Raw genomic sequence first — 24,677 nt, 5'->3', positions numbered from 1 at the left:
AAGCTTTGTTTAGGCCAAAATGGAAGTGAAAGCTGCCAAACTCCTCCCACTGCCTTGCCACAAGGAGAGAGTAAACAGCCAAGAGATTTTCCAGTAATTCTAACCTGCACAGTTTAGCATTACATCCAAACCAACAGCCCATTCATACCTCACAAGTTTCTTTTACAGTACCTGAAGTTGGAAAGCGGAAATCTGTTTTCCCAAGTTCCTCTTTGCTTCCTCTTCTTCCTCAAGTTGCTCTCTGAAGCTGTTCTTCTCGTCTTCCATCTGTTTCAGCTTGGTGCTGAGGCTCAGTTTCTGCCGAGTTTCTTCCTGAAGCAGCTCCTACAAAGACCACCACTTGAACATTTAGCATCATAAGCTAAGTCAATTAAAAATCCTGAAGCAAAGAGAACCTTAAGAAATGGCTCAGTGTCACTCAGACACGATCATTAGTCCCCAGAAATCAACTGGAGTAGAACTAATGAGTGAAATTTGGAGGCACAAGACGAATTCGCAGTGTACAAAAAGATTTGTAACATCCACCTGTCATTTGGAATGAATTTCCAATAAAAGCCCACATGAGTCAAACCTTCCAGTAGCATTAGTACTGGGGAAGAGGGGTTATCAGGGAAATGTTTTCTTATCTTGTTTTATTCATCACATAAGAATGGTTTTGTGATGTACTATTAGATAACTCATTTAGATGGCTAGGTGTCTTGAATTAGAGAGGGGATGTCAGTCAGTGGCCAGTGCTATCAGAGAGAGAAATAGAACTCCTAATTTGATATCTGTATTCATCAGTTAAGCCCAGCAAAAGCTGCCATGTTTTGCCTTTCAATTGCCATTGCACTGTTATCGCCAAAGGCTGAGAAACATGCAGCCTTTTAAATATTTATATAGATATATTTCTATGCCTCCCCATAGCTAAAGCTCTCTGGGCAATAGTTCCCCTTGCAGCAGAAGTCACTGAAAATAAGTTATCCAGCTGCATCTCTATGCTATTATTACATTTACATTACAATAATTACATTACATTACAATTGGCTATACTAATTTGATTTTGAGCCTTTCACACCACTGCTGTAAGTCACATGAAGAGTACTAACTCCAAGTAGTCATGAATTTTGAACCATGCTTTAGCTATAGGTAGAAGGAGGCTATTCAACCAACCACTCCCAATGTAAGGACTTTCCAAAGGTCACAAAGATTACAGAATCTATGCCAGACACATTCACCACCCACAATGGTAGGAACCCTCTCCCAATCAATCTGGCAATCAAGATGGGTCCTGCTCTCAACCTTGGAAGAAGGGTGTCAGCACTACCATGGAATTGTATTTTTAGTGTTCACAGAGCATCTTCAACATGTAGCCTAACTACAAAGGCAATCCTCTGTCCCCTTCCCCAGTGCCAAGTTCATCTGCGTTGCACTGCACATCCAAATCACAAAGCACGATCTGAGGAAAAAGCCCCAGCCTTTTCTCCTGAGCCTAAAGCTCCTCTTTGAAAATGGCTGGAGCAACTACAAAGCTCCAAGTCTGTCACAAATGCCTCCACTGAAGCAGAAAGGGGGTTCTGGTGATAATGGTTTGACCAGTTTCCAAGAACAGCCAATACTTGTGGACTCCTTGTTCTCTAGTCCATATTTCTCTGCAAATTAACCATCTGTCACATTAAACAGCAGAAATATAGCTAAAGAACCACAGTAAGTCAGCCATCAGAAGAAAAATTAGGCAGCTACTCCAAAGCCTTACCTGTGTGTCCTGCAGCTGTGATTCCAGTGTGGAGAAATCTTTGGCCAGTTTAATGGACTTACTATCAGACTGATTCAGAAGACCAGTGACATTGTCCAATTCAACCTAAAAGAATACAAGAGAAGATTGGAACAGTTGCATTAGTCATCTACTACTGCATTTTGCTTTAATAGAGAAGAGAAGCAGAGAAAGTAGCAGTGTTTAGTAATGCTTCCTAATTAAACCTATGCTATAAGAGTTTTAGGGATTTGTTACAGATAGAGATCACACCCTAACCCTACTTTTGCTCTTGAAAAGCTACTTGCCTCACTTGGAAGAAATTGGCTGTGCAAATATTTCCTGGTATCTCCAACAATCACTTTGTTTCACACAGTTGTAGACCACCTTTTTCTCTTGAATTGAAAAGGAAGCAGACAGACAAGACCCAAAGAGGAACGCTTAGGATGCATTCTCACCTGCAGTTTGTTAACTCTCTCAGCCAACTCAGTTCGTACTCTTTCTCCCTCTGTGAATTTAACTTGCAACTCTTGCAGCTGTGTTTCAACCTTCTTCCTTTTGTGCTCAGAGTCTCCTTTGGTCTGCAGAAGGACCTTCACCTCATTGGATAGCTCAGCACGTTCACCTTCTAGGGCCTGCTTTGCCTTTTCAAGGTTCACTTTCACCTTAGGGAGACAGGAAGAGAAAGATTTACTGTGAAGTGTTACCTCTCCAGAAATATTAACTCCCCCTAATCAATTCACAGTATTTTTTTTCTAAGATGTGGTCCTGAAGCAAGAGACAGAGTCAGCATCCCAAAGCTACAGAATAGTAAATATGCAGCTTGGCCTTGCTTATGCTATTAAGAGCTTCCTGCAAACTCAGAATGCCCATAGTGACAAAGTGAATATTGTGTAGTTAACAGCTATAATAAGAACATAGTGATACTAATAATGGCCAAGTGCTCTTGCAGTTAAAAGACTACTTGGATTAGCAGTAAGAACAAACAGTTTAAAATGATCTTCCAAACCCAAGGACTGCTCTAGTCCATTTTTACAAGTTGAGCTCGTATATCACTTTTGGCCCCCTACAGTTCATGTAGTAGGCAGCTGAAGACATTGATATCCATTTTTCTTTTGAACCAGCGATACAGAAACTGATAGTTCCTGGCATGACGTGATGCCACTGGTTGAAATGTCATGCCATTACATCTTTTCAGCATCCCACATACCCGTTTTGTCTGCTCCAGCTGTTCTGCCAGCTCTTCTACAGCCTGGGCATGTTTCTGCCTCATCTCCTGTATTTGTGCCTCATGGGTCTTTGCCTCTTCGTCCAAAGTCTTCTTTAGAATAGTCACTTCTTGTTCACGTTTCGACCTGTTAGAAAACCACACGTACTTGAGACAGCTGTTGATGCAGCTGCACAATATGCATTCCAACGCTACCAGTCAGTTCAGGCACTCAGTATAAATCTAAGGGAATCGTGCGGCATAGGCTTTAGCAAGCTTTAGCCAGTTCCGTGTGAAAGATTTAAAAGCAGCGGAGTCCTCCAGCTTTCCTACCTTTTCAAGAGGCACAATTGTACCTATAACACTAAAGTGTTGCAATTACCTGAGTTCCTGTTGTGCAGCAGTTGAGTCCAGTGTGTCCTCTAGCTCTGTCTTAAGAGCCTCAAGTTCTTCACCCAGATCCCGCTTCTGTTTCTCTGCTTTATTCCTGGAAGCCCTTTCAGATTCCAAATCTTCCTGCAACTCAGTTATCTGAGACTCCAGCTCACGGATCTTCTTCAGAGCCATGTTCTTCTGAGCAGCCTCCTCTTCCACCCTGCACAGGTCAAATATATGTCACAAAAAGATTTGTAGTTCTTCTTTACAAAAGTCAGTAAATCTGCCATCCTATACACACTTACCTAGGAGTAAGTCTCATTCAACTCAGCGAGGCTTACTTCCATATAAACATGTTTATTACACTTAAGATAGGTTTGCATTGAACTGTATCTTGATGAAGGCAGCAATGCCCCATGCCTGCCCTTAGAATCTAGTAGAAATGTTTCACTTCAACCTTCTACACCAAAGAGAAGGTCAGCATTAGCAGGAGAGCATCAAGTAGGAAACAGTAGCTTAATATATGGCAGAATGGTTTTATGGTCTTCAGCATATGCCAACTCTTAATTTTACTGCTGCCTCCTGATCTTCTCAAGCTGTAATTCTATTTAATATTTAGTAGTCTTCTAGTAAATCCTTTGCTGCTGTGCCAAATGAGGGTTAAGCCAGGAGAAGCTTTGACCCTTAAATTGAGACCTTTTCATCTTAAACCATTTAGGCATATTCTCATAGTGCTTGTTCAAATGAGAGACACAGGGCAGTCCCCCCACCCTACATCCAGCCCTCATTTCAATAAGACATTTAATCTAGGGCCAGGGCCTCACCTAGCCAAAGCTGCTTGAAGCTCCTCTTCTTTTTTTGCCAGCTGCATTTTGAGCTCTGCTATTTGAGCTTGCAATTCAGCTATTTGATCATGTAGATCTGTTGAGTCTCCCTCTAGCTTCCTGCGAGTCTTCTCCAACTCTTGCCGCTGCTTTTCCTCCCGGCGCAATCGCTCTGAAGAAGAGAACAGAGTTAGGTCAAGGGGACATCTTAGTTCTGAGACTAATCAACACCATGGAACACATGAACATGCCAGAACTTGTATCTAGACATGGCAGCAGTGATGGGCTGCAATGTTAGCTCCCAGCTCTGGTCTCCGGGTCAAAGAGCAGGGTTAAGAGTGGGGGCTGCCCTTTGACCTCATCAGTAGTTATTCATTCCCCTCCTAACACTCCCCAACTAAGGCAGAAAGCATCTTTCTGCAAAGGTGTGGAAACCAAAGCAGGCATTCTCAGCACAACGAGCAAGGTGCCTTCAATCTTTAAAAAGGTCAAACAGAACAACAGCGCTTACACCAGCATTACTGGTAATGTCACAGACTCATATGTATTGGAACCAATAGTAGCACAAGCCCCAGTATTCAGGCAACACTGGATATACAAGAAATATTCCTGCAGCAGGAAGAGAAATGGAATCAGCTGCTCTATTCCATTAGTCTGTTTAAGAGATTGTTTTTATTCAGACCAAGGCTCAGCTGACAAAGTGTTTAACCTTCAGCTAGCCAACCATCCCCAGAATGATTCTGTCAGACTGATCAATAATTCCCACCCAGTCTCCACAGCTCCAATGCTATTTAACCCATTAAGGCCCACAATCCAGTGCAGCCAGAGATTTAACAGATGCTAAATACCAAGTGAGAAATCCTGGTGGAGGGTGAAAGGTGGAATAAGCCAATCTCTTTTGGGTTCTTCTCTTACCTTCTAGCTCTGTTATCATAGCTTCATGCTTGTTCTTGAGTTTAGCTAAACTCTTTGATTTCTCCTCTTCCTCAGTTAAGTTACCGGTGAATTCTGCAATTCTATCTTCCAACAGTTTCTTTTCCTGAGCAAAATTTGTTGAAAAATTGAAATTATTTGCAGCCTCAGGCATGACCCTTTCTTTATGATCTTTGATTAGTTCTCAGAAAAACATGTTAAATGAAATTAGTTAACTAAAAACTAATTATTAGGTAACTAGAACAAAGTTATCAAATGCTGCTCAAGTCACCAGGAATCAGTGAACAGACAGCAATACTGTACTGCCTCTACATTTGCCTAGCCAAAGACAACATGTAGTGCTGGGGTGTTGTTCTTAAACAACTCATGGCATTCTCTTCTCAGAAGCTGGGTCAGTATTTGACAATCCAATTCTGAATTACTACACTAAAGTAATTAGCAAGTCTAGGCAGACGAAGTTAATATATTTAGTCTAGGGTAGGGGTCCTCTTCTGTTCTAGCGGACTCATTTTTTTACAATAAACATTTACTAATTAGACAGCATAATTGTTCCCACCATCCTTTTTCTCAGGGAGGTTTACTGGAAAGATTTTGCTAGCATATTGTGAAAAATGTTTTTGCTGCCTTCCTGCCATACATTGGTCCAAGGCAGCTTACAAAGTAAGATTAAAATAGAGTAAAATAATCAAAACATGCAACTAAGAGGCAGTACAACAGGCCAATTTAAAAAATTGGAAGCTTTAACACTGTACTGTGGTTTTACATGCTGCTTCATTATTTTTCCAACAGCTGGTTCCAGTTGTAAAAACTGTCTCAGTAAAAAAAGCCACAAAAAATGGATGAAGGGTGTCAAGCAAGACTTGCATTACCATGTCTTTTTGTAACAGCCCATGCAATTATTTGGTCTTTTTTGCCTAGATCACAGCATTCTTATTTGGACATAATCGCATTTTCCTCTACAAACAACCTGGTTCTAGATGAAGCAGCCAGTGTTATTTTAAGAAGGTATCTCCATTTATAAAGTTACAGAACTAAATAGGACATCAATTGTTTATATGAAGTGAAATTATCTGTAGGAATCTCGACAAGGAGTCACCTACATGCCATTAGCAAGTTGAACGAATGCCAGTAACAACAAATGTCCCTCCATTCACTCTGGGTGCTGTACTAGTTAGGTTGCCTCCCCTCTGCTATAGCAGCGAGGAGGAGCTCCACTGCTGCCTTACCTTGGCCAATTTGCAGTTCTGATCTTCAAAAACGATCAAATCTTCCTCCAGTTTCTTTAGCTTTGCTTCAGTGGTCACTTTTTCCAGCTGTAGCTTTTGCCTGGCACTTTCCTCTTCTTCCAACTGTTCTTCAAGCTCCTGCACAACGAACAAGGAAAGGCACGGCATTCAGAAGCCAGACCAGACATGGATTTTGACCACACTTGTACTGCTAGCATAATGATGCCATCTTTCAGGATCAGCTGCAAGTAATGCCCCAGAATAGGAATAGACAACAAATACAGCCCAAGGTTTACTCAAGGCCACCTTCAGCCATGTTGCTGTTTCTTCCATACTTCCTACTGACACACCATGTGCTCTGGGCTGTATGAACCACTGAGTCTCATGGATATGCACCACCACCATCCCATCTATTACCTGAATATTCTGCTGCATTTTCTTTTTTTCAGTTTGTAGATGCTGGCAGCGTTCCTCCTCTTCTTCCACTCTGGCTTCCAGGTCATGACATATCTCCTCTAGTTCCTGTTTTTTGGCTGTAAGGCGGGCTCTGATCTCCTCAGCCTCAGCACAGAGTTCGATTTCTGCCTGCAGCTGCTCTTGCAACTGCATCTTTTCCGTCATGAGCTACACAAGGGAAGCACATTTTACTCTGAAGCACTGTTGTTTTTTTGGGCGAAAGATCCAGCAAACATAACAAATGGCAGATTTTATTCATGTGGGTTGCATTTTTAAAAGGTTGGGCAGAGCATATGGACAGATCATTATACAACAAGGCAGTTGTAGTAAAAAACCAACAATGTGATCACTTCTGTATTTGTTATTACAAAATGCATTTTTAAAGCATTTACTTGCCACTGCAAAGATGAAACACTCCACCACTATGCAACCTTCTGAAATATTCAAACCCAGAAACCCAGATGTGACATGAACCTATCATGCGTCACTTAACACTTGCAAAATGCTATTCAAAGTCATTTACCTCTACAGTATTTTTCAAATATGTACAAGGAACTGATCATCCAGTTGTCTGAAGGACCACCATCTATTCACCTGTGTCTGAAGAGTTTCCATTTCAGTCAGTCTGTTTTCTGCAGCCAATTGTTTTTCTTTCACCTTCATCAGCTCTTCTTCCTTGGCCAGCATCTCCTCCTCTTGCCTGCTCACTTGCAGCAAAGGCTTCACCTGTGGGAAATCAATTTCAGCAGGAAGTTATTTCACACTTCTCAAGTTTATCTACAAAATGAAGATTTGATGCATCTTACACACAACATCAGAACTCAAAACTCTGGTTCCCACAAGGGATTGTTTTCATCTCAGAGGACTAAGGATTCCTTAGTTTTGTTTTGTTTTTTTCTTTTTGAAGGACAGATAATCTTTGGCACACAATGCCACACATAGAACTGATAAATAGATACAGTGTCACTTGGGAAGAGGATTATGGACTCCAAGTTAGTAATTTACTGTCACTGACATCCTTTCCCCAATCAGTACCTTTGTGAACAATCTCCACCACTGCCAGTTACGAAGCTTCAAGTAAGCAGCACAATTCCTCTGGAGGACCTTCATTGCTGTAAGTTGCTGCTGGCGTTTGGCAAAAGCCCTGGGATGGAGAAAGTCAAATAGGAAGGAGAGGGTCAGAAAGAGAGAAAAATAGCAACACTAAAGGCTGCAAAATTTACCAACCATAACTTCAGTGCTTTTGCTTTCCCCACATTCCTTCCCCTCACAAAAGTTCTGTATGGTTTCTTCCTACCACAATGTACTACTATTGGGAACAACCTGTCTGCCAGCTAGTTTGGAAGATGCTGTCATCATTTGCTACATACTCATCTTAACCTGGTTCTCACTTATGGAGATCATACCTATTACAGAAAGAAAGAACAAGCTGCATTTTTGCACAATACCATCATGATACTTTATCCCTGCACCTCCACTAACTGTAGCAAGAGATAGAGAGTCTACAAAGTGTTGAGCATGTAGTAACATTTTACTACCATTTAAAGATGTAGTCTTGCAATGCTACAATATGATTTCAAGAAACTCAGCATCTTGGGTACAGCTATTCCACCCAATATGGACTCTATATTTTATCCATCAAGCTTTCTTGAAATTTAAGAAAATCCTAACTTTGAAAACACCCATTGGCTCATAATTGGGTTATCTAGAAATCTGAATGCCAGTAATTTCTTGCCTGCTGGCAGAGGATGTTAGTTAACAAGCAAGAATGACCTATTTCTTTCTACGTACTTTCTAGCCAAGTAGCCTCTACAGCATGCCTGGAACCCAATAATGACATCTGTGATTTTCAAGTCTCTTTCTTCTTCAAGGTGGGCAAGGACACCTGCTCGGAAAAACACTTTGCTCTGTCCAATACGGTAAAGATTTGAGTCCAGCTCTAGGGCTTTGATCTAAAATGGCAAGAACAAGAACATATCGCTTTAAGAAGTGCACTGAAACAACTGCAGAAAAAGCAAGCGGGAGGGGAGTCAAAGTGTTACCAAGGACTTCACACAGGCTGTCTAGCATATGAGCAGGCATCCAGGAGCTCTCAGTTAACTGCTACAGGGCTCTCCTACGGAGACACATTTCTAGGAAGAGGACTTAAAGGTCACCTTTAAAGAGTGAGAATCTATGTATGTGCACTCGTGTTCTGGGATCTGCCACGAACAGAAATCAGTACAATTTGCCATGAAACAGGCTCCCTTTTCATGAAGAAAAACCAGTAGGAACCAAAGGGGAATTCACATGCATAACAGTTCCATCTTGATGGTACAGCATGCTTGCACCACTGTTCCATACCTGTGGCAGTGATCCATCAGTAACAAGCTGAAGCCCAGCAGCTGCCCTCTTCAACAGAAGCTGACTTTCCAAAAAGCTACACTAATTCAAGCTTTGTGAATGTTGGATTTAGCTTCTGCTGCACAATTTTCATGAACTTGGCAGTGGGACTTACCATCAACACACAGGCTTGCTTTCCATCCATGAAACCTTTGGGAATGGCATTTGGAGTCAAGATTTCGTATCTAGAATGAAAGATGGTATTGTTCTATCACTAAATCATAGCATACATACACAGCATAGATAATCTTGCAGAAGGAGTTAGTCACTATGGAGTTGTAGTCCTTGATTGCAAGCAACTGGTAGCAACCTGTCCTGGAAGAAGTATTTGACTTCTTTAAAAAACAAACAAACCAAGCACATGCCACTGCTGCTATTGCCATGATGCGATATCAACAACTGGAGGCCTCTGAGGCATTAGTACTACTTCTACTCTTACTACATGGCATTTATATTCCACCTTTTTCCTAATGCAGATGACGAGGTGCATACAGAGAATGTGCCAACAGGCCATGATGTAGGCACGACCCTAGTCTGGCAGGAACTTTCAGCCATCTAACTGAGAAAGGACTGTTGACTGGCAGGACATTATTCTTTTTACAAACTGCACGCAGAAACCTGATAATCTAACAGTATTTCAGTTATACTTTCAGCACACAGACTGAACCCATGACTCAGTTTTACCTTTGTCTGAACTCCTGGAAGACCACTCTGTTGGGAAAACCTTGCCTACAGATACGGATTCCCTCCAGCACTCCATTGCAACGAAGCTGATCCAAAACCAGGTGTGGGTCCAGTTTCCCAGCCTGTGGAGAAAAGACAGACTATCACAGGAAGCCTGCGCAGATGCCCCAGGTGCCCAGGTAGCTGTAGCTAGGAGCACATGCTAGCCAGCTTGACTGCCCCCAGATTCAGAGCAACCACATACAAAAGCAAGAATACTGTTTGCAAAGATTGTTTGCTCACCAACCAACAAGGGTGATAGACAAGCTTTCTATTAATCCTTAAGTCATTTTCCAGGTATGGATTCTTTCTGTCCATATGTACAGTTTATTGACTTACCTTCTTTTCATGATTAGGGATGATGCAGCGGACAAAATTGGGGTTGGTGTTCCTCAGGGTTGCCATAAGCTTGGCTAGTTGCTCTTTATACAGCTGTCCTACTGTCCGGAACATGCCCTTCCTGGTCTTAAAGGCCCCAGGCAATGCTGATTCTGACATGCCAGCAACCTGATCCAGCCCAACTATGCGATCAACTAAAGGAAATATACAAGGCAATTAGATTGGCCTCCACAGCTGTGATGACAGAATGCAAAGAATACTGGATAGAGCAAGGATAGAAAAGGAGTTTGCAGGATCCCTTTGCTTCATCACTCTACAGATGGAGAAGTCCAGTTCATCACTCGTATTGGGGCAACCACAAGAAGGGAAGAAAGCAGCAATGGACTACTAGAGCTAGGATCTACCTCATGCCTGACAGATCCAGCTGGCAGTTTAAACAACAGTTTTATGCCAAGGAGTAAAGTAGAACTGACAAAAGAGGGTTGATTTAATCAAGTTACACTCTCTCGGGATTGCTTTAAGAAGATGAAGAAGCCTTCCTACAAAAGCAGGCCCTACAGATGCAACTCAAAAGTTTTCCTTGCATGCTCCTGGTTGAACTAATGGCATTGCCTGCCAGAACATTTAACATACCCAACAGTCAAGCTGAGGCCATGGTACCAGGAGATTTTTCAGAATGTCAAGGCCATATTTTTAAAGACCGTATACTCGAGAATAAGAGAACAGTAGTACAAATACTGTCAACATCCCTAGACTAAGTTGAGTAGTGAGAATCCTATTCTACCCCCATTATAAGATACCCTGCCTTGTAGATTTCATGGGGCTTAGTATATAAATTGTATGAAACAGCAGCCATGCATCAAGTTATAGTATAGATATGCACATTTTAGCTGATAAAGACTGTCTAGCCATTCACAAAGGGAGAAAGGAGTTCACTATTATTTCCTTCTGCTAAAGGCAACTGAGCCCCTTCCACCCCCTGCTGGCCGTACACCAGAATGCAATACATAAGATGTTTTACAGAACCCATCTCTTACAGACAACCACAATGGGCAAAAGGTAGCTCAAACAAAATTAGTAATCACAGTAGCAGACTGAACCTTTTGGAACAGGACAAGCAAAAAAAAGTTATTAAGTAAGCTACTGACATTTACCTGGTGACAGGCACACAAACTACTGTCCACCTTTCAAAGCTTTTTAAAGTCAGAAATGATTCTCAAGGAAGTCTTTTCACTTGCCCAAAGCAGGATTGTGTTAGGGGACTGAAAGACAAGATGTATGGCTGGGATAGAAGTACTTAAAGCTATATAACTAAGAATTAAGATGCCACTTCTACCTCAAAAGAAGCCATTAAGTGAAATCAAGACTGATCTAAAGAGAAAAGTTGTGTTACTGATGGAGATTATAAGAAAAGGGCATTCTTAAAAGTCCTCAAGTTTTGACTAGCAAATCCTGTTTAAAAGGTAAGTAAAACCTGAAACTGCATGGAATCAGGAAATATTTAATTTCTTAGAATAAAAACATCACCAAGAATCATCAGCTAAATTCTTTCTCCAATGAGAATAGCAACTCTAGCCACTAGAGCTGAAGCTCAAAAATATTCAGGCCACAGCTACATATGGTCACCACTCCATATGGCACCATTAACTTTAGATTGTATTTTGTTTTTTCCACTTGGTTTCTATGTAAAAGATTTAAGATAGCTATTCCTATAAGCCCTTAAAGCTGTACTATCCATGCAGGCACCTGTATGATCACATCTTGTCTAAAAGATTTGGTGTTTTTTTCCAGGTCCAAGAGGGTCTACTAGCAAAAAGCAGAGGGACTGGATGAGATACATACAAGCAGGAACAGTAAAAGGGGAATATAAGAATTAATGGAAGCATTTCTTGCATGGCTCTAGAAGGAATCACACATGACACAACACCCGATTCTCAGTCACCTGGTTCTAGATGAAGAATAGGAAAGTGTTGATAGAAATAGGCTCTCTGAACGTTCTGCATCTCTGCAACAGAGACGTCAAAGAAAAACCCAAGAAAAGAGATAGTAACAGTAAGACTCAAGGCAACAAATAATCTACAGTGCAAGATACCTAAATGGCACTGCAACAAGCAAGGAAGTCCTTCAGAGATAAGGTATGGTTTCACTTTATTAAATCCCTCATTTGGATGTATGGGAAACTATAGAGAACACCTGTTTGGATGTTATTCTGGGATACTCTGACAGTCTGACCCTTTTTTCAGTCCTCCTCACTTTAGCAACAAGGAAACACTGGAAGAAATGTTAACTTCTGGAACATGTTGATCACTGTTATTTTAAGGAAAACAAAAGCAGTTTATCAGTTGGTAGTGGGCAATCAATAAGCAGTCTAAAATTTAAAAAGAAAACAAAACTGGTTCCATACCATCTTTCCATAGTTCAGACACGAATTTGTCAGAGGACTGGTGTAGTAAGGTTGCAATATTATCATTGAGAGGATCCATGTTCTTCATCAGCCACTCATCAGCTTTGTAGTCAACCTGGAGAAGAAATTTGTCACTAAAATTAGTTACTGAAGTTTTACCTTCCTTCAGTATTGAGGGGGGGCTGTGATTGCCCCCCTTCAAATGGAAGACTAATCTAGATGTACACAGTGCAAACTGCAGACTCTTGCATCATGTAAGCCCCTCAAAAGTGCTAATGAGTAAATGCCAGAAATATGTGCTCCATCTGCCCATGTGGGGAATGAAGAGCCCAAAGGTTGTCCATACCCTTTGCTGTGTATGGGAGTAAAGTGCTTCCTAGTCTACTATGGGATGGATGATTGTGCAACTTGTTCCATTATCCTGAAAGAAATCCCCTCATTAGTAGAGTTTGGGTTGTTGTGAATTGAGTAGGCACTACTTTACTTCTCTTTACACTGTTGTTCTCAAGAACTTACCCTGCCAGCATAGTGTATAATGCTGAAGTCGGCTTTGTCTTTCAGCTGCTTTGGTTTCTGGAACTTAGGGTGTGTGCCTTGCTCCTGCATCACCTTTTCCACAAAGCTTTTATCAGTGGCTTTTGGGAACCAGCACTCTTCGTCCAGCAGGGCCAGTATGCCTGGAGGGCCAGCCTGTACAAAATTGAATTGCAGGTGAGTAACAGCTTTGCTGCCAAGATAGCTTTGAAAGAAAGCTCAAACACCCAGCAGCTCCTCTTAGCAAGTCGGGCATAGTCAGAGCAGCTTTCTGGACAGGACAAGCAGCCTCTCAACAGTCTTATTTCTCTCACATTACTCATATACTTTAGCCTGAAAGTATTTTAGAATGAAGAGGGCTGAGTTCGTAACTCTTACATTTGTAACCCACCCATCCAGCGAGCAGTATTAAATGTGCACCAAGAGGAGAGGAGTGTGTGTGACTGGCTTAGCTCGTTGCTGTAGCTGGTCTCTGCTACACAAAACAGAATGTGTCATTACTCACTGGTTTTTCTATCAAATCAATGCAAGGCTGCAGATCCAGGCCAAAGTCAATGAAGTTCCACTCGATGCCCTCACGCTGGTATTCTTCTTGCTCCAAGATGAACATGGTGTGGTTGAAAAGCTGTTGCAACTTCTCATTTGTGTAGTTAATGCACAGCTGTTCAAATGAGTTCAGCTATTTTAAGGAGAAAAAGAGCACAGGGTTTGACCTCTGCTGTCCAAGTAGTATTGCTTGCTAATTACTCCTAGTAAACATTTGTTAACCTGTGCTCTGCTGAAGATTGTCTGTTTCTCTCCATATCACGAAAGAAAGCATACTCTTGTGCCACAATCTCATCCCTGTTTAAACCGAGAAAGATCCTACAAATTTTGAGCATCCTTAAATGCTCAAAAGGCACTCATTTGTGGATATCTACAAGAACTTGGAACAGCACAACACAATAACTAGAGACTGTCTGATAGGAGGCTATTTTAACAAACAGGCAGCTTGGTACATCCTTAAGTGCCATTTTCCAGAAATGAAGCCTATCAATTCTTTCTTTATTGGTAGAAAGAAAATTTATAACACATATTAAACATTTTGCCCCAAAATTAAAGTTGCTTTTCAAACAATCATTTTGAATTTTTCAGGTCTTACTGGTCTAACCAAATTATTACATCTAACATTTCAAATTCAACCTTTCAGAAGTGATGCACACTATATTTTCAGTTTTAAGCCAGAATTTATCTAATTTTTCTTCAAGAGGATGCTGTCTTTCCTACTCGCAGTCAATGATCAAGGAATTTACATGTGAAATACACAGCTCCTCTGAATTCAGCCTCACTGGGCCCTCCTCCTCCTGGCTTAGCCATGCAATGAGGCTGAAAGGGGGGAAACTCAAGTGGAGCTCCTTGGTTAGTCACCCTTATGGTTCATGCAGTCTCATCCCAGGGCTTCCAGTGCAATCGCAAGACTCTTGGCCTTGGTGGCTCTCTCCCTACTTAAGTTTGAGGATGACACACCCACTCCATCCAGTTAACCCCAGATCAGCAGTGCCACATGCTGCTTCTTTCCTTCCCTCGGGCACCAACTGCTTCTAAAAAGAGGACATATGTTCCTAACTCCAACTGTTACTTTCCTACCACATCCACACTAATTCTGGACTTTCTATTCATAGTTGTGCAAACAAAAGATTATTTCCTACTCTTTAAAATCCTATTCTCCACCACAGGGCTTCCAAGTAAATTTTAGCCATGCTCTTGTAAAGTCTAGTTTGATCAACGAAGTCCCCATTGCTTAAAGCAATGCTCCCCTTTACTTACTTCAAAGATTTCAAATCCAGCTATGTCAAGGATTCCTATGAAAGATGCTCCCTGTCTCTTTGTCTTATCCAGTGCCTTGTTGATCCGCATCACCAGCCAACGGAACATGCGTTCATAAGTGGCTTTAGCCAGAGCCTCAATGGCAAAGTCAGCCTGGAACAGAGGCAAAAGTCGTATGCACAATCAAAACAGAACACACTTTCACAATTCTTAGACTTCAGGTTTCAGTATCAGGGTAATTTTCTATCCCTCCAATCCTCTAAAAGTTAAGTGCCAATTCAGATACTCTCATCTACAAACTCACATGGAGGTGTCATCTAATACTATTTGATTCACTGTACTGTAGCTAGAGAATGAAGAGAAGCAAGCCACATGGGAGGGAAATTTCCTCCGGACTGATGGACAGCAACAATGGGATCATGGGTGTTTCTTTAACAGCATCACATTGAGAAATCAAGTCGCTTATGAAAGCACAACCTGCTTATTTTCCTCCATTCTGGCTCAAGCATGTTCAGTGGGAAGTCAGTAAAGAAGGCTTCTAGAGCTTGCTTAATATTCTTGATTTTTATCTTCAGAAGGTATGATACATACTGGCCACAATATGAATACAAAATGATACATGAATACCAGAGACCACTCCTAACTGCTACTGTCTAGGTAATGCCAATACAGACATTCAGAAGATTAAGCTAGTTAAGGCCAATTGGGAATTCAGCATTTACAGACGCGAATGCACTCACAGGCTAATACACTGGAAGTTAAGTTCCACTGTGTTTAACAGGGTGTGCTCACTAGTGCTTAACACTGCAGTCTCAGACTGCCATCGAGCAGCACATGCTCATTTCCTCATGCCCTGCTATTCAGATTCTAGAGCTTAACATGTTTACAGGATTTATCTTTCCAGGATACAGATTCTTTTCTCTTTCCTTCCTTCTTCACCCTCATTAGTTGTATCTTGGTAGAATACATACTTGTTCTTTAGTTTGAGCCTTTTGGACATAGTCTCGGCCCACTTTGATGCGAGGAGTAAGAATTCCTCTGGTGAAGTCGGTCACGTTGATACCCAGAAGGTGTGAGACTTTCTGAGCAGCTGTAAGGGGAAAAGAGCAAAAGGAGACACTTAGTGCTTTCACAGCTTCCCTTTATCATGAATAGCAGATCTTTCTTTAGCAAGCTATTCCTCAGAGAGCCATGTAAGAGAGCCCAATGCCTTCGTAAGAAAGAGCACAACCAGCGTATAGGGAGAACTAGAAATGTTGGTGTTTGTTTTATTCTTCAGGTTCCAGGGTGAACACAGATGACTGTAGTTCCATGTATGCCGCCCAGTGCACAGTTCATAGGCCAGGATGCAGCAACCTTGCAGAAGCCAAGCAAGGTTCAAACCTGACCAGTCCCCGGATGGGAGACTGTCCATCTACCTACCCTGTGCATGCCACCTAGAGTTTTATCAGGAAAGAATCATGGAATGCACATGTAACAGAAAAAAATACTTGCAAGGGAAAGGAGAAGAGCAAACAACATATGAGTGAGGACCTCTGTTGGCTACAAGGCCAAGTATGAAGGCATGAGGCAGCTTTAAGCCCCAGATTCTTAGTCACATTAATAAAGACTTCTAATTTCTAAAGAACTTCCAACAATGAAGAAGCTAACATATAGTTAGCTTCATACCATGGCTGGCACTGATGGTGCTACCAAATTTCATAAGCATTTAAAAGCCAAGAAGGTACATTCATTCAACGATAGAAGCGCAGAACTACACCCCATGAATCCTTTCATATCTGTTCTGTGCACGAGAACATTAGGTGCTATCAAACAGAAAGATCTGTTTCAAGTTCATCCAACTCTGAATCAAGAGTGAATACCTCCTCTGGCCTGAAGTTTCTAGCATTTGATAATCAAATTCTGGAAACCAGAGTATCAGTAATTCCAAAACACAAAAGCTTATTTCCAAGTTCTGTTCCCCATCTGACACTGGGGTCCAAGCATGACATATATATTAACATCACCTAAATACATTTAATCCCTGAGTTTGAAGCAAGGCCAAACTCAGTATCAAGTACCTCCATGTTTCAAATGCATCCGATCACCTATCTAATTGTATTGACTTGGTTTCTGGTTGCCCCCGTGTTCATCTTGGGCTCATGCAATAGGTGTGTATTTCATACTCCTTGAAACTATCAATGAGGAAAGGCCGATAGACTCAATCTTACAGACCGCTTACTTGTAACAAATGACTATCACCCATCCCAGTTACCCAGTCCCAGCCTACTGTTCGTTACATTGCAATGGTGTCACATGTGAGTCACTGCATGGACAGGGTCCCCATCATCAGAAGACATTTTTCAGCCTTAATTCTGTTACTCATGTTCAGCCTACCCAGATTTCTTGGTGCCTACTCAGTGCCTTCTCTCCTCCCTTGTCTCTTCAGCATCTTTCCTTCTGGCATCAGCTTCCCCTTCACTCTTTCCCAACAAGTGCCCCCATCCCTTCACTTGCTTTGTGTTCTACAATATCACAGCAATAGGCATTAACATGCACCTAGTCACAGGTGGTTGCAATTAGACAGTGGACAAGCCAATATTTACATGTATATAATGTGTCTGCCACCAGGAGGCAACACCACTGACAGCTCATATCCTCTACAGCTAGACAGATTGTTAGCATCCAATTTACATGAAAGCATCATTAAGTGTATAGCTTTGCGGCACAGACACCACCTGAGTCCACCAGAGTGCACATTTCCAATCAGATCTGCCAATATGTGCACACAGCATTAAGACATGAGCTAAACTGGAAAGTAGAAGCACTGCTTTCCAGTCCAAACCCAAGGAAATTCAGTCCATTACCTGTATTGTCTGGCATGGAAGCCTGGTCTGTGTTGCGTTCCTTTTTGAAGACAATATTGCCAAGCTGAAGGACACCAGAGATCACCCTGAGCAGACCTGGGGGAAAAACCCACACACACACACAAATCACTACATATCATAGATTACTAATCTTGAAGGATGTCTTATCTCCTTTAGTTGTTTGCTAAGTGATGGGTATGCACATTCCAACAGGTGTTTAATTACCCCATTCAGTTTCCCCAAAGAAAGCTGTGGTAGATATAAGATGGCTCCCTGTCCTCCTTTAACATCCAACCTACTGTATGGCCTGTAGGAAGGGATCCTGACTCACAATATATAAATAGCCCTACCCCACCCAAAATATGCTACAATTGCTGTAAATTCAGAAGATTGGGGCTGCCACTTTCTTACGTCAATGAGGGCTACCTGCTTCCTTAGTCTCACTAAGTCCATAGAACCAGTGTGGTGTAGTGGTTAAGAGCATAGGACTGGGACTCAGACGACCTGGGTTCTAGTCCCCGCTCAGCCATGGAGCCAACTGGGTGACTTTGGGCCAGTCACAGTCTCTCAGCCCAACCTACCTCACAGGGTTGTTGTTGTGGGGATAAGATGGAGGAGGAGAATGATGTAAGCTGCCTTGAGCCCTTTGTAGGAAAAAGGCAGGATATAAATCCATAAATAAATAAATAAATAAATAAATAAATAAATAAATAAATAAATAAATAAATAAATAAATCTACATGGATTCAGAACAGATTTTACTGGAAGCAAAGCTGCAAGATTTGCAGTACAGTTGTTAGCTATGTGGTGAATACCTTGGCCTGCAGATACTCTAGTCCTTCAAAGTCAGTTCATTGTGTAGAAAGTGTCACAGTGTACCCTGCAGGACTATTTTTGGCTCAGCATTTCAAGCTTCAGGTTTCAGGCCAAGAACAACTGAAAGGCTCAGTGAAATACTGCAGCAAAACACACACCACATGGGGTGGTGGTCAGCAGTTCCTAACACTCTAGTTATCCCAGAAATACAGATACATCTTCACTGCATGTTCCTTTTATCAGGTAGACGGCTTCCCAGCCTAAGGTTGCTTTCACTATTTCATTTAAACAAATGTGGCCAAGAATGTTAAGAGCCTTAAATCCCATTCAGACTTGCAGATCAGCTGGCTTCCAGATGTTTATGTTCACATATTTTAGAGTACTTAATGCATTCAGCAGCTGAAATGGAGACAGAATTTTTATGTTTGTTCCCGTTACTCAGTCAAGAACTCCAAAGCCTTTGTTTGGATGTTCAGCCAGAGCACACGAAATGACAAGAGCATCTTGGAAACAGGTGCCCAAAGAAAAAAGTTTGCCCCCAGCAAACTGTACCAGTCATCCATACACATCCATCCTTGTACCAGAGCAGCTCAGAGAGCAGTGGCCTGCAAGCTCTTTGCCCATCAGTCTTTCAGAAAACTCACTTAGATATACAGTATGCCACTTTCTATTAAGAAACTACTTCGTGACATTTCACTGGCTGGTTTTGCTCAAAGATCTATCTTGCCTGTCAATCATTGACAAGTGTAAACAAGGTAGCTGTTTAGACCACTTTTTGGCCCAGAAATCTTGCCTGCAATAGTGCTTAAGCAGCATGCAGCAATTTGTACACAAATGTGCCAGAGGGATGAGGTGCTCTACAAGGGCCTTTTTCGTGCCACATAAATAGAATGTTGGTGAACTGCATCAGATCACAAATTTAAAAAAAAAATCCTGAATGAACTAGAATTTAGATAATGCTTTATGATACACACAAAAACTAACAGGGTTGTAGTTTTGAAAGAAATGGAGTGCAGAGATAGGCCACCAAATAGGCCACCTCACAGCCTGATATTCCCTGACAGGCATATGCTGCTGATTACTCTTACAAAGTGATGCATCCAGGTATTTGGAAATTTCATCTTGGAGCCTAGTCAAGGCACCTGTCCTACCTTCAAAACAATACGAGGAGGATGTGCTGAACTTCTCCAGAACCCAATTAATGCCTGCCCACTGAACTTCATCTGGTGCTCATTCCTCTTTAAGGAAGAGGGCTGAACCTGGAAGAAGTCCATAAGCTGGGCAAATGGGAACCTTCTCCAGTCTTCATTTCTGGTGGTCAACCTTGTGCCACCAAAGGTGCATGGAGAAAAGGAGAGCAGCAAGCAGGCATGCCAGCCACCACTCCTGGTGGCCAATCTTCTTCCTTGCTTGCTGCTGCCAACACCACCAGCAATGCAGGGAAAAGGAGCACAGGAAGCAGGCACACTGGCTGCTCTTCCCAGTGGCCAACGATGCTGCTGCTTGTGCAGCACATGAGGCTTGATTCCTGGGTGTGCTCACCAGAAACTTGGTACTCTGGGCCACTACAAAAAGAACTGGAGTGCAGGAAGCTGAAAACAAGAGAATTCTGCCGAATTCCTGAGGATTGCTTGGTTGAGATTATGTAACATCAAAACTTGGGAAAACTGGCAATCTTTACCTTCCCAGATAAGAGCTAGTAAAAGGAGTGAGAAGAGACATAGCTGAGTGCTTGTAGGAAGGCTACTATGAGCCGTAATATGTCACTAAAGGTTAAGTGTAAAGAATCCCACATTGCCTTTGTATAACGGGCATCTAGTTGTCCTTGTACATAGTGTGTTTTTAGTTCGACTTTAGGCATTATGCTCTTTCTTGTTTAATTCTAAAGTATTTGAATAGGTTAGTTTATCTATAAAGTTTTAAAGTTTTGTTGTTGTTGTTGTTGTTGTTGTAAGCCGCCCCGAGGCTTCGGCGAATGGGGCGGCATAAAAATGTTTTAATAAATAATAAATAATAAAGTTGTAAGGATCAATATGCAAATATATGATCTTTGTTGATATATCATGATTATTTGTAATACTTTGTACTACACAGCTTTGAATGTATGTACAGGCAATCCCCAGGTTACAAACAAGTTCTGTTCCTGAGGGGTTGAGGGGTGCAGGACCTCCTTAAAAATGGAAAAACCATGAAAATCCCTAGCGCCCTCCACCACAACTCACCAATGCCATCTCTTTGCAGCAAGGAACTAGAGAGATTTCCCTCTCCTGATGGGCAGGGCAAAAGGACATGCTTCAGAGGTCTCCCTCTCCCCTTTCGCTTCCTCTCTCCCTATGGTGGTGATGATTTTCTGCAGCAGGTCTTTAACTCAAATTTTAAAATTAATAGGCTATATGGCAGTTTGTTCATAAGTTCAGGTTGTTCGTAACTTGGACGTTGGTAACCTGGGGACTGCCTGTATAGAGAGCTGTTCTTTTTTGTATGTTGGGAGCTGCTTTGAGAGCCCTGTTTCAGAAAAGCACCATGCAATGAAACAATTATGCTCCTTTACAATCTTTGCCATAAACCTCTTCTGTGTCTTGAGTCCTTTTTATTAGTTCCATACCCATCTGTTCTTCATCTGGAATTCCCATAATCCTCATTGCCTCCATAGTCTCCTGAAACATGTCCTTGTCCTGCTGGCCTGGGATTGTAACGTGTCCATTCGAAAGGAAACGATACTTGTTGTAGGGTTCCAATAACAAGTCATCTTAAAAAGGTGAGAAGAATACCACCATTATAGAAGAGGAAAACACTCAAGGCAAACCAAAAGACTAAAATTTACATCCTTTGGGACAAGTTTGACAGTTCAGATGCATTACTACCTACGATCAAGAATGCTTGTACTGTACTTTCTGTATCAAACCCTAGGGCAGAAGTGGGCAGCTTGTGGCCCTCTAGGTATTTCGGCTTACAATTGCCTTCAGGAATAGTTAGCATAAACAATGGTAGGGGATCATGGGAGTTGTGGGCTAAAACATTGAAGGGCCTTGAGTTGCCCACCCCGTCTTAGGCCAAGTGCTCCTGCTTTCTGGCAAAAGCACAGCCTTTTCTTCCTATAGAAAGCTACCATTTTCTATATGAAAGTAGTTCCCACCTTGAATTAGGTTCAAATCAGTTTGTTATCATTCCTTAAAGGTAGTATATAGCTAACAAAGAAATATGCATTTTCCACCTAAGCAGTCACCTGGGTTAACTCAAGTAACTGGTATCTTGTTTCAATCTCCCATTTCCTCCATCAGATATAGAAACCATCAGCAGAACTACAGAAGTGGGATTGTTACTTATGGCAAGCTAAGTTACCTAACAAAATAGTTGCCAATTATTGCTTATAATCTCATTTGTCAATCATGAGTGGAGGACAATTACTTTGTTGCTTGCTAGGTCAGATTTCAATGGTGTTGCTCAAGCAATTCTAGGAGGGCTAGGATTCCTGACCTGATGTCCCTTATACCACTTTCCCCAAAATGTCACCTCTCCCAGGTGTGTTGGAGTACAACTCCTATAAACCCCCAGCCAGCATAGGTGGAGGATGCCAATTTGGGGAAGGTTGCCATAACAATAATTCATATAATGAAACTGAGACCTGGGGGACATTCATGTGATATTTCAGCCCACAAAGGGTTAATTTACCCAGGCAGAACTGCAACATATACCTGGGTATGAATATGTAAACCCAACCAGGAGCTACCATGGCTTGTTGGGCTGTCCAAACCTGGGTTGCAGGGTTATTTGATGGTTAAACATAACCCTAAAACAGGCCATGAATCATCTGAGGATTATTTAACCCTCAAATAACATCATCTGCTTTGGTTCTGATGACAGGAGAGGCCCCCAACTGGGGCTTGCATGTTCATAATGGTAGATAGCTCATGCTGCAGCACTATGAGGGTTCATTAACCTATGGTGGACTGTTATGTCATTGAACTATGTTAGCCTGATCAAGAAAACAAGAGTCACCAGGATAAATTTCAAGGGTGACAGAATTTGCAAGAGGATGGGGGTAGGGTGTACAATGACTGGTAAACCAGGATATCCATACCAAGCATTTGTGTATGATTTGTGCCAAAAGGACTTACTTTTCAAGTGCTCTCCTGCTCCAGTTAGCAAGTAGTAGAAGATGTGGAATGTCCGCTCTTCTTTAGCCTGACGTATTGCGCGTGACTTTTCCAACAGATCTTTGCTTACGTTAAGGGAGAAAAAAGCAGGATTGCCCATCTCTAAAATTCTATACATATAGGACCTCAAGAAACTGGCAACCTTTTTCCAATTTGAAGTAAAATGCCACTAGGTAGGTTTTTGCTAAAACAGTCTTCAGTGTTCTAAAATCTTTTAAAATCTTTTCACAAATGGTAGCATGATTACAACCCACGATACTTTGCGTGCATAGCTTCTGCTCGTATTAACCTCACCTGACACCATTCTATTATGACTGAAACACATTCAAAAATATTTTTTGTGCGAAAGCAGAAAGTGTTAAAAATTCATTTTTGGGGTCAATGCAGAACAACGTTTAAGTTGCAAAAAGCTTTAAGACAGTAAGTTTTAGACAGAAGGTCAACCATATGGCTCTTAGGAATCTCATCCAGTGTTCTTGAATTAAACAACATTTTCACAGGGGATCGATAGCACTGAATTGGATCAAAAGCATTTCAGAGTTCAGACTACAAAGAGAGTGTTTGTTTATAAGTAGGTGCAAGTAAGGTCTGCCAAGCTGTTCTGAGAAAAAGATGGTCACTTCCTAAAGTAAAATTTCTTTTTCAAAGTAGAACCTTAAAATGCTTTTCACCCACACTTTTTCTAAGCCAATGCTTCTATACGCTTCTTTTTTGTAGGAGTTGTTTGGATGTCACTAATCAATGGGAAGGATACAGGTCTCAATATTGGCTCCAACAATGTAGCCATTTACATCAAAGTTGATTCTAATGAACTTTCCCTGGGGGAAAAAAAACAAACATGTGTTACTTTAACAAGTCAAAATACTATCATACTGATCTGTTGTTCCAAATTCCAACAAATTCCAGGCTGATTTAACAGAACAGTTTCTGTAAGTTAAAGGATACCCTTTATCAGTCAATAGCACTTATATTAAATGATGTTCAGACTAGCAGAGAACAAGAATCCAAGTGTTTTTTAAAATTGGATTTCTTTAGCAGCCTCAGATGTCACTTATGATAGAAGCAAAGATATAGCATTAAATAGATAATTGTTTTCTACTCCTAATTTCCAGGTACTCTGTGGCACTGAACATTTCAGTAGCCAGCATTACTCCATTAAATACATTATACTCCCACTACTGAAATCACTCTTCCTTTAAAGGAAGATAAAGATTTTATTTTTTGTTGTAAGCCGCCCCGAGGCTTCGGCGAATGGGGCGGCATAAAAATGTTTTAATAAATAAAAAATAAAATAAATAAATATTTTCTAGTCAATAGCTTATGAGGTTATTACATCAGAGGCAGTCAAGGCTTATTTTGGTCCATATGGATGAGCTACTTACAACAAGATGATGCTATTTGCATTGGGAAATAAATCTCAAAGTCAATTTGATTTTATCTTTCTTAAAAGGTAGGCATTACAAAGCCATGAAACAGCAGATACTCACAAATCTTGAGGAGTTGTCATTCTTAACCGTTTTGGCATTTCCAAAAGCTTCCAGTATAGGGTTGGCTTGAAGTAGCTGCCTCTCAAGCTCCCCCTAAAGAAAGGCAGTCAGACATCAATTATTTGAAGCCTATTAAGCTGGAAGCAATGAGTCAAGTATTTTGCTAATGTCTGGCTTCAAACATTCTATGTAGATCACCGGAAGACTCTGAGGGCTGTAGTTAAGATAGGGTTAATATGTCAAAAAGCATTCCTTCACTCCAATAAGCTCAGAATATTAATACACAAAGCTGCATTGTTGCACAATTGCTGCCTTCAATATGTATATGAACACATTCTGGTTAGCACACTAACTCGCTTTTCTGGCTGAGCTAAGATAATACCTATGATCCTGTTCCAGCAGCTTCTTGCTTTCCATGTTTTTGAACTTG

The 24,677-nt window shown here is 41.5% G+C and overlaps 1 protein-coding gene across 1 annotated transcript in view; it reads right to left on the bottom strand.

Moving 5' to 3' along the window:
* The window catches only part of MYH9 (myosin heavy chain 9), a 75,099-nt gene that overhangs the window by 9,057 nt on the left and 41,365 nt on the right, over positions 1–24,677 (bottom strand). Inside the window, exons 6-30 of the mRNA XM_044441269.1 lie at positions 24,248–24,340; positions 23,515–23,578; positions 22,722–22,820; positions 21,209–21,352; positions 17,788–17,883; positions 15,913–16,031; positions 14,942–15,094; positions 13,641–13,814; positions 13,118–13,291; positions 12,602–12,716; positions 10,198–10,391; positions 9,820–9,941; positions 9,251–9,320; positions 8,545–8,705; positions 7,789–7,897; positions 7,348–7,479; positions 6,715–6,921; positions 6,298–6,435; positions 5,054–5,177; positions 4,139–4,310; positions 3,322–3,534; positions 2,943–3,087; positions 2,191–2,397; positions 1,736–1,840; positions 172–324 (exon numbers count right to left, since the gene is read on the bottom strand). Coding sequence (XP_044297204.1) covers positions 172–324; positions 1,736–1,840; positions 2,191–2,397; positions 2,943–3,087; positions 3,322–3,534; positions 4,139–4,310; positions 5,054–5,177; positions 6,298–6,435; positions 6,715–6,921; positions 7,348–7,479; positions 7,789–7,897; positions 8,545–8,705; positions 9,251–9,320; positions 9,820–9,941; positions 10,198–10,391; positions 12,602–12,716; positions 13,118–13,291; positions 13,641–13,814; positions 14,942–15,094; positions 15,913–16,031; positions 17,788–17,883; positions 21,209–21,352; positions 22,722–22,820; positions 23,515–23,578; positions 24,248–24,340 — 3,483 coding nt within the window. The remainder of the gene's footprint in view (positions 1–171; positions 325–1,735; positions 1,841–2,190; positions 2,398–2,942; positions 3,088–3,321; positions 3,535–4,138; positions 4,311–5,053; positions 5,178–6,297; positions 6,436–6,714; positions 6,922–7,347; positions 7,480–7,788; positions 7,898–8,544; positions 8,706–9,250; positions 9,321–9,819; positions 9,942–10,197; positions 10,392–12,601; positions 12,717–13,117; positions 13,292–13,640; positions 13,815–14,941; positions 15,095–15,912; positions 16,032–17,787; positions 17,884–21,208; positions 21,353–22,721; positions 22,821–23,514; positions 23,579–24,247; positions 24,341–24,677) is intronic.

The sequence above is a fragment of the Varanus komodoensis genome, unplaced genomic scaffold (assembly GCF_004798865.1).
Source record: "Varanus komodoensis strain SLA01 unplaced genomic scaffold, ASM479886v1 scaffold39, whole genome shotgun sequence".
Taxonomy (NCBI): Eukaryota; Metazoa; Chordata; class Lepidosauria; order Squamata; family Varanidae; genus Varanus; species Varanus komodoensis.
The sequence above is the reverse complement of the archived record's forward strand: the minus strand, read 5'-3'. Positions and strand labels throughout refer to the sequence as shown.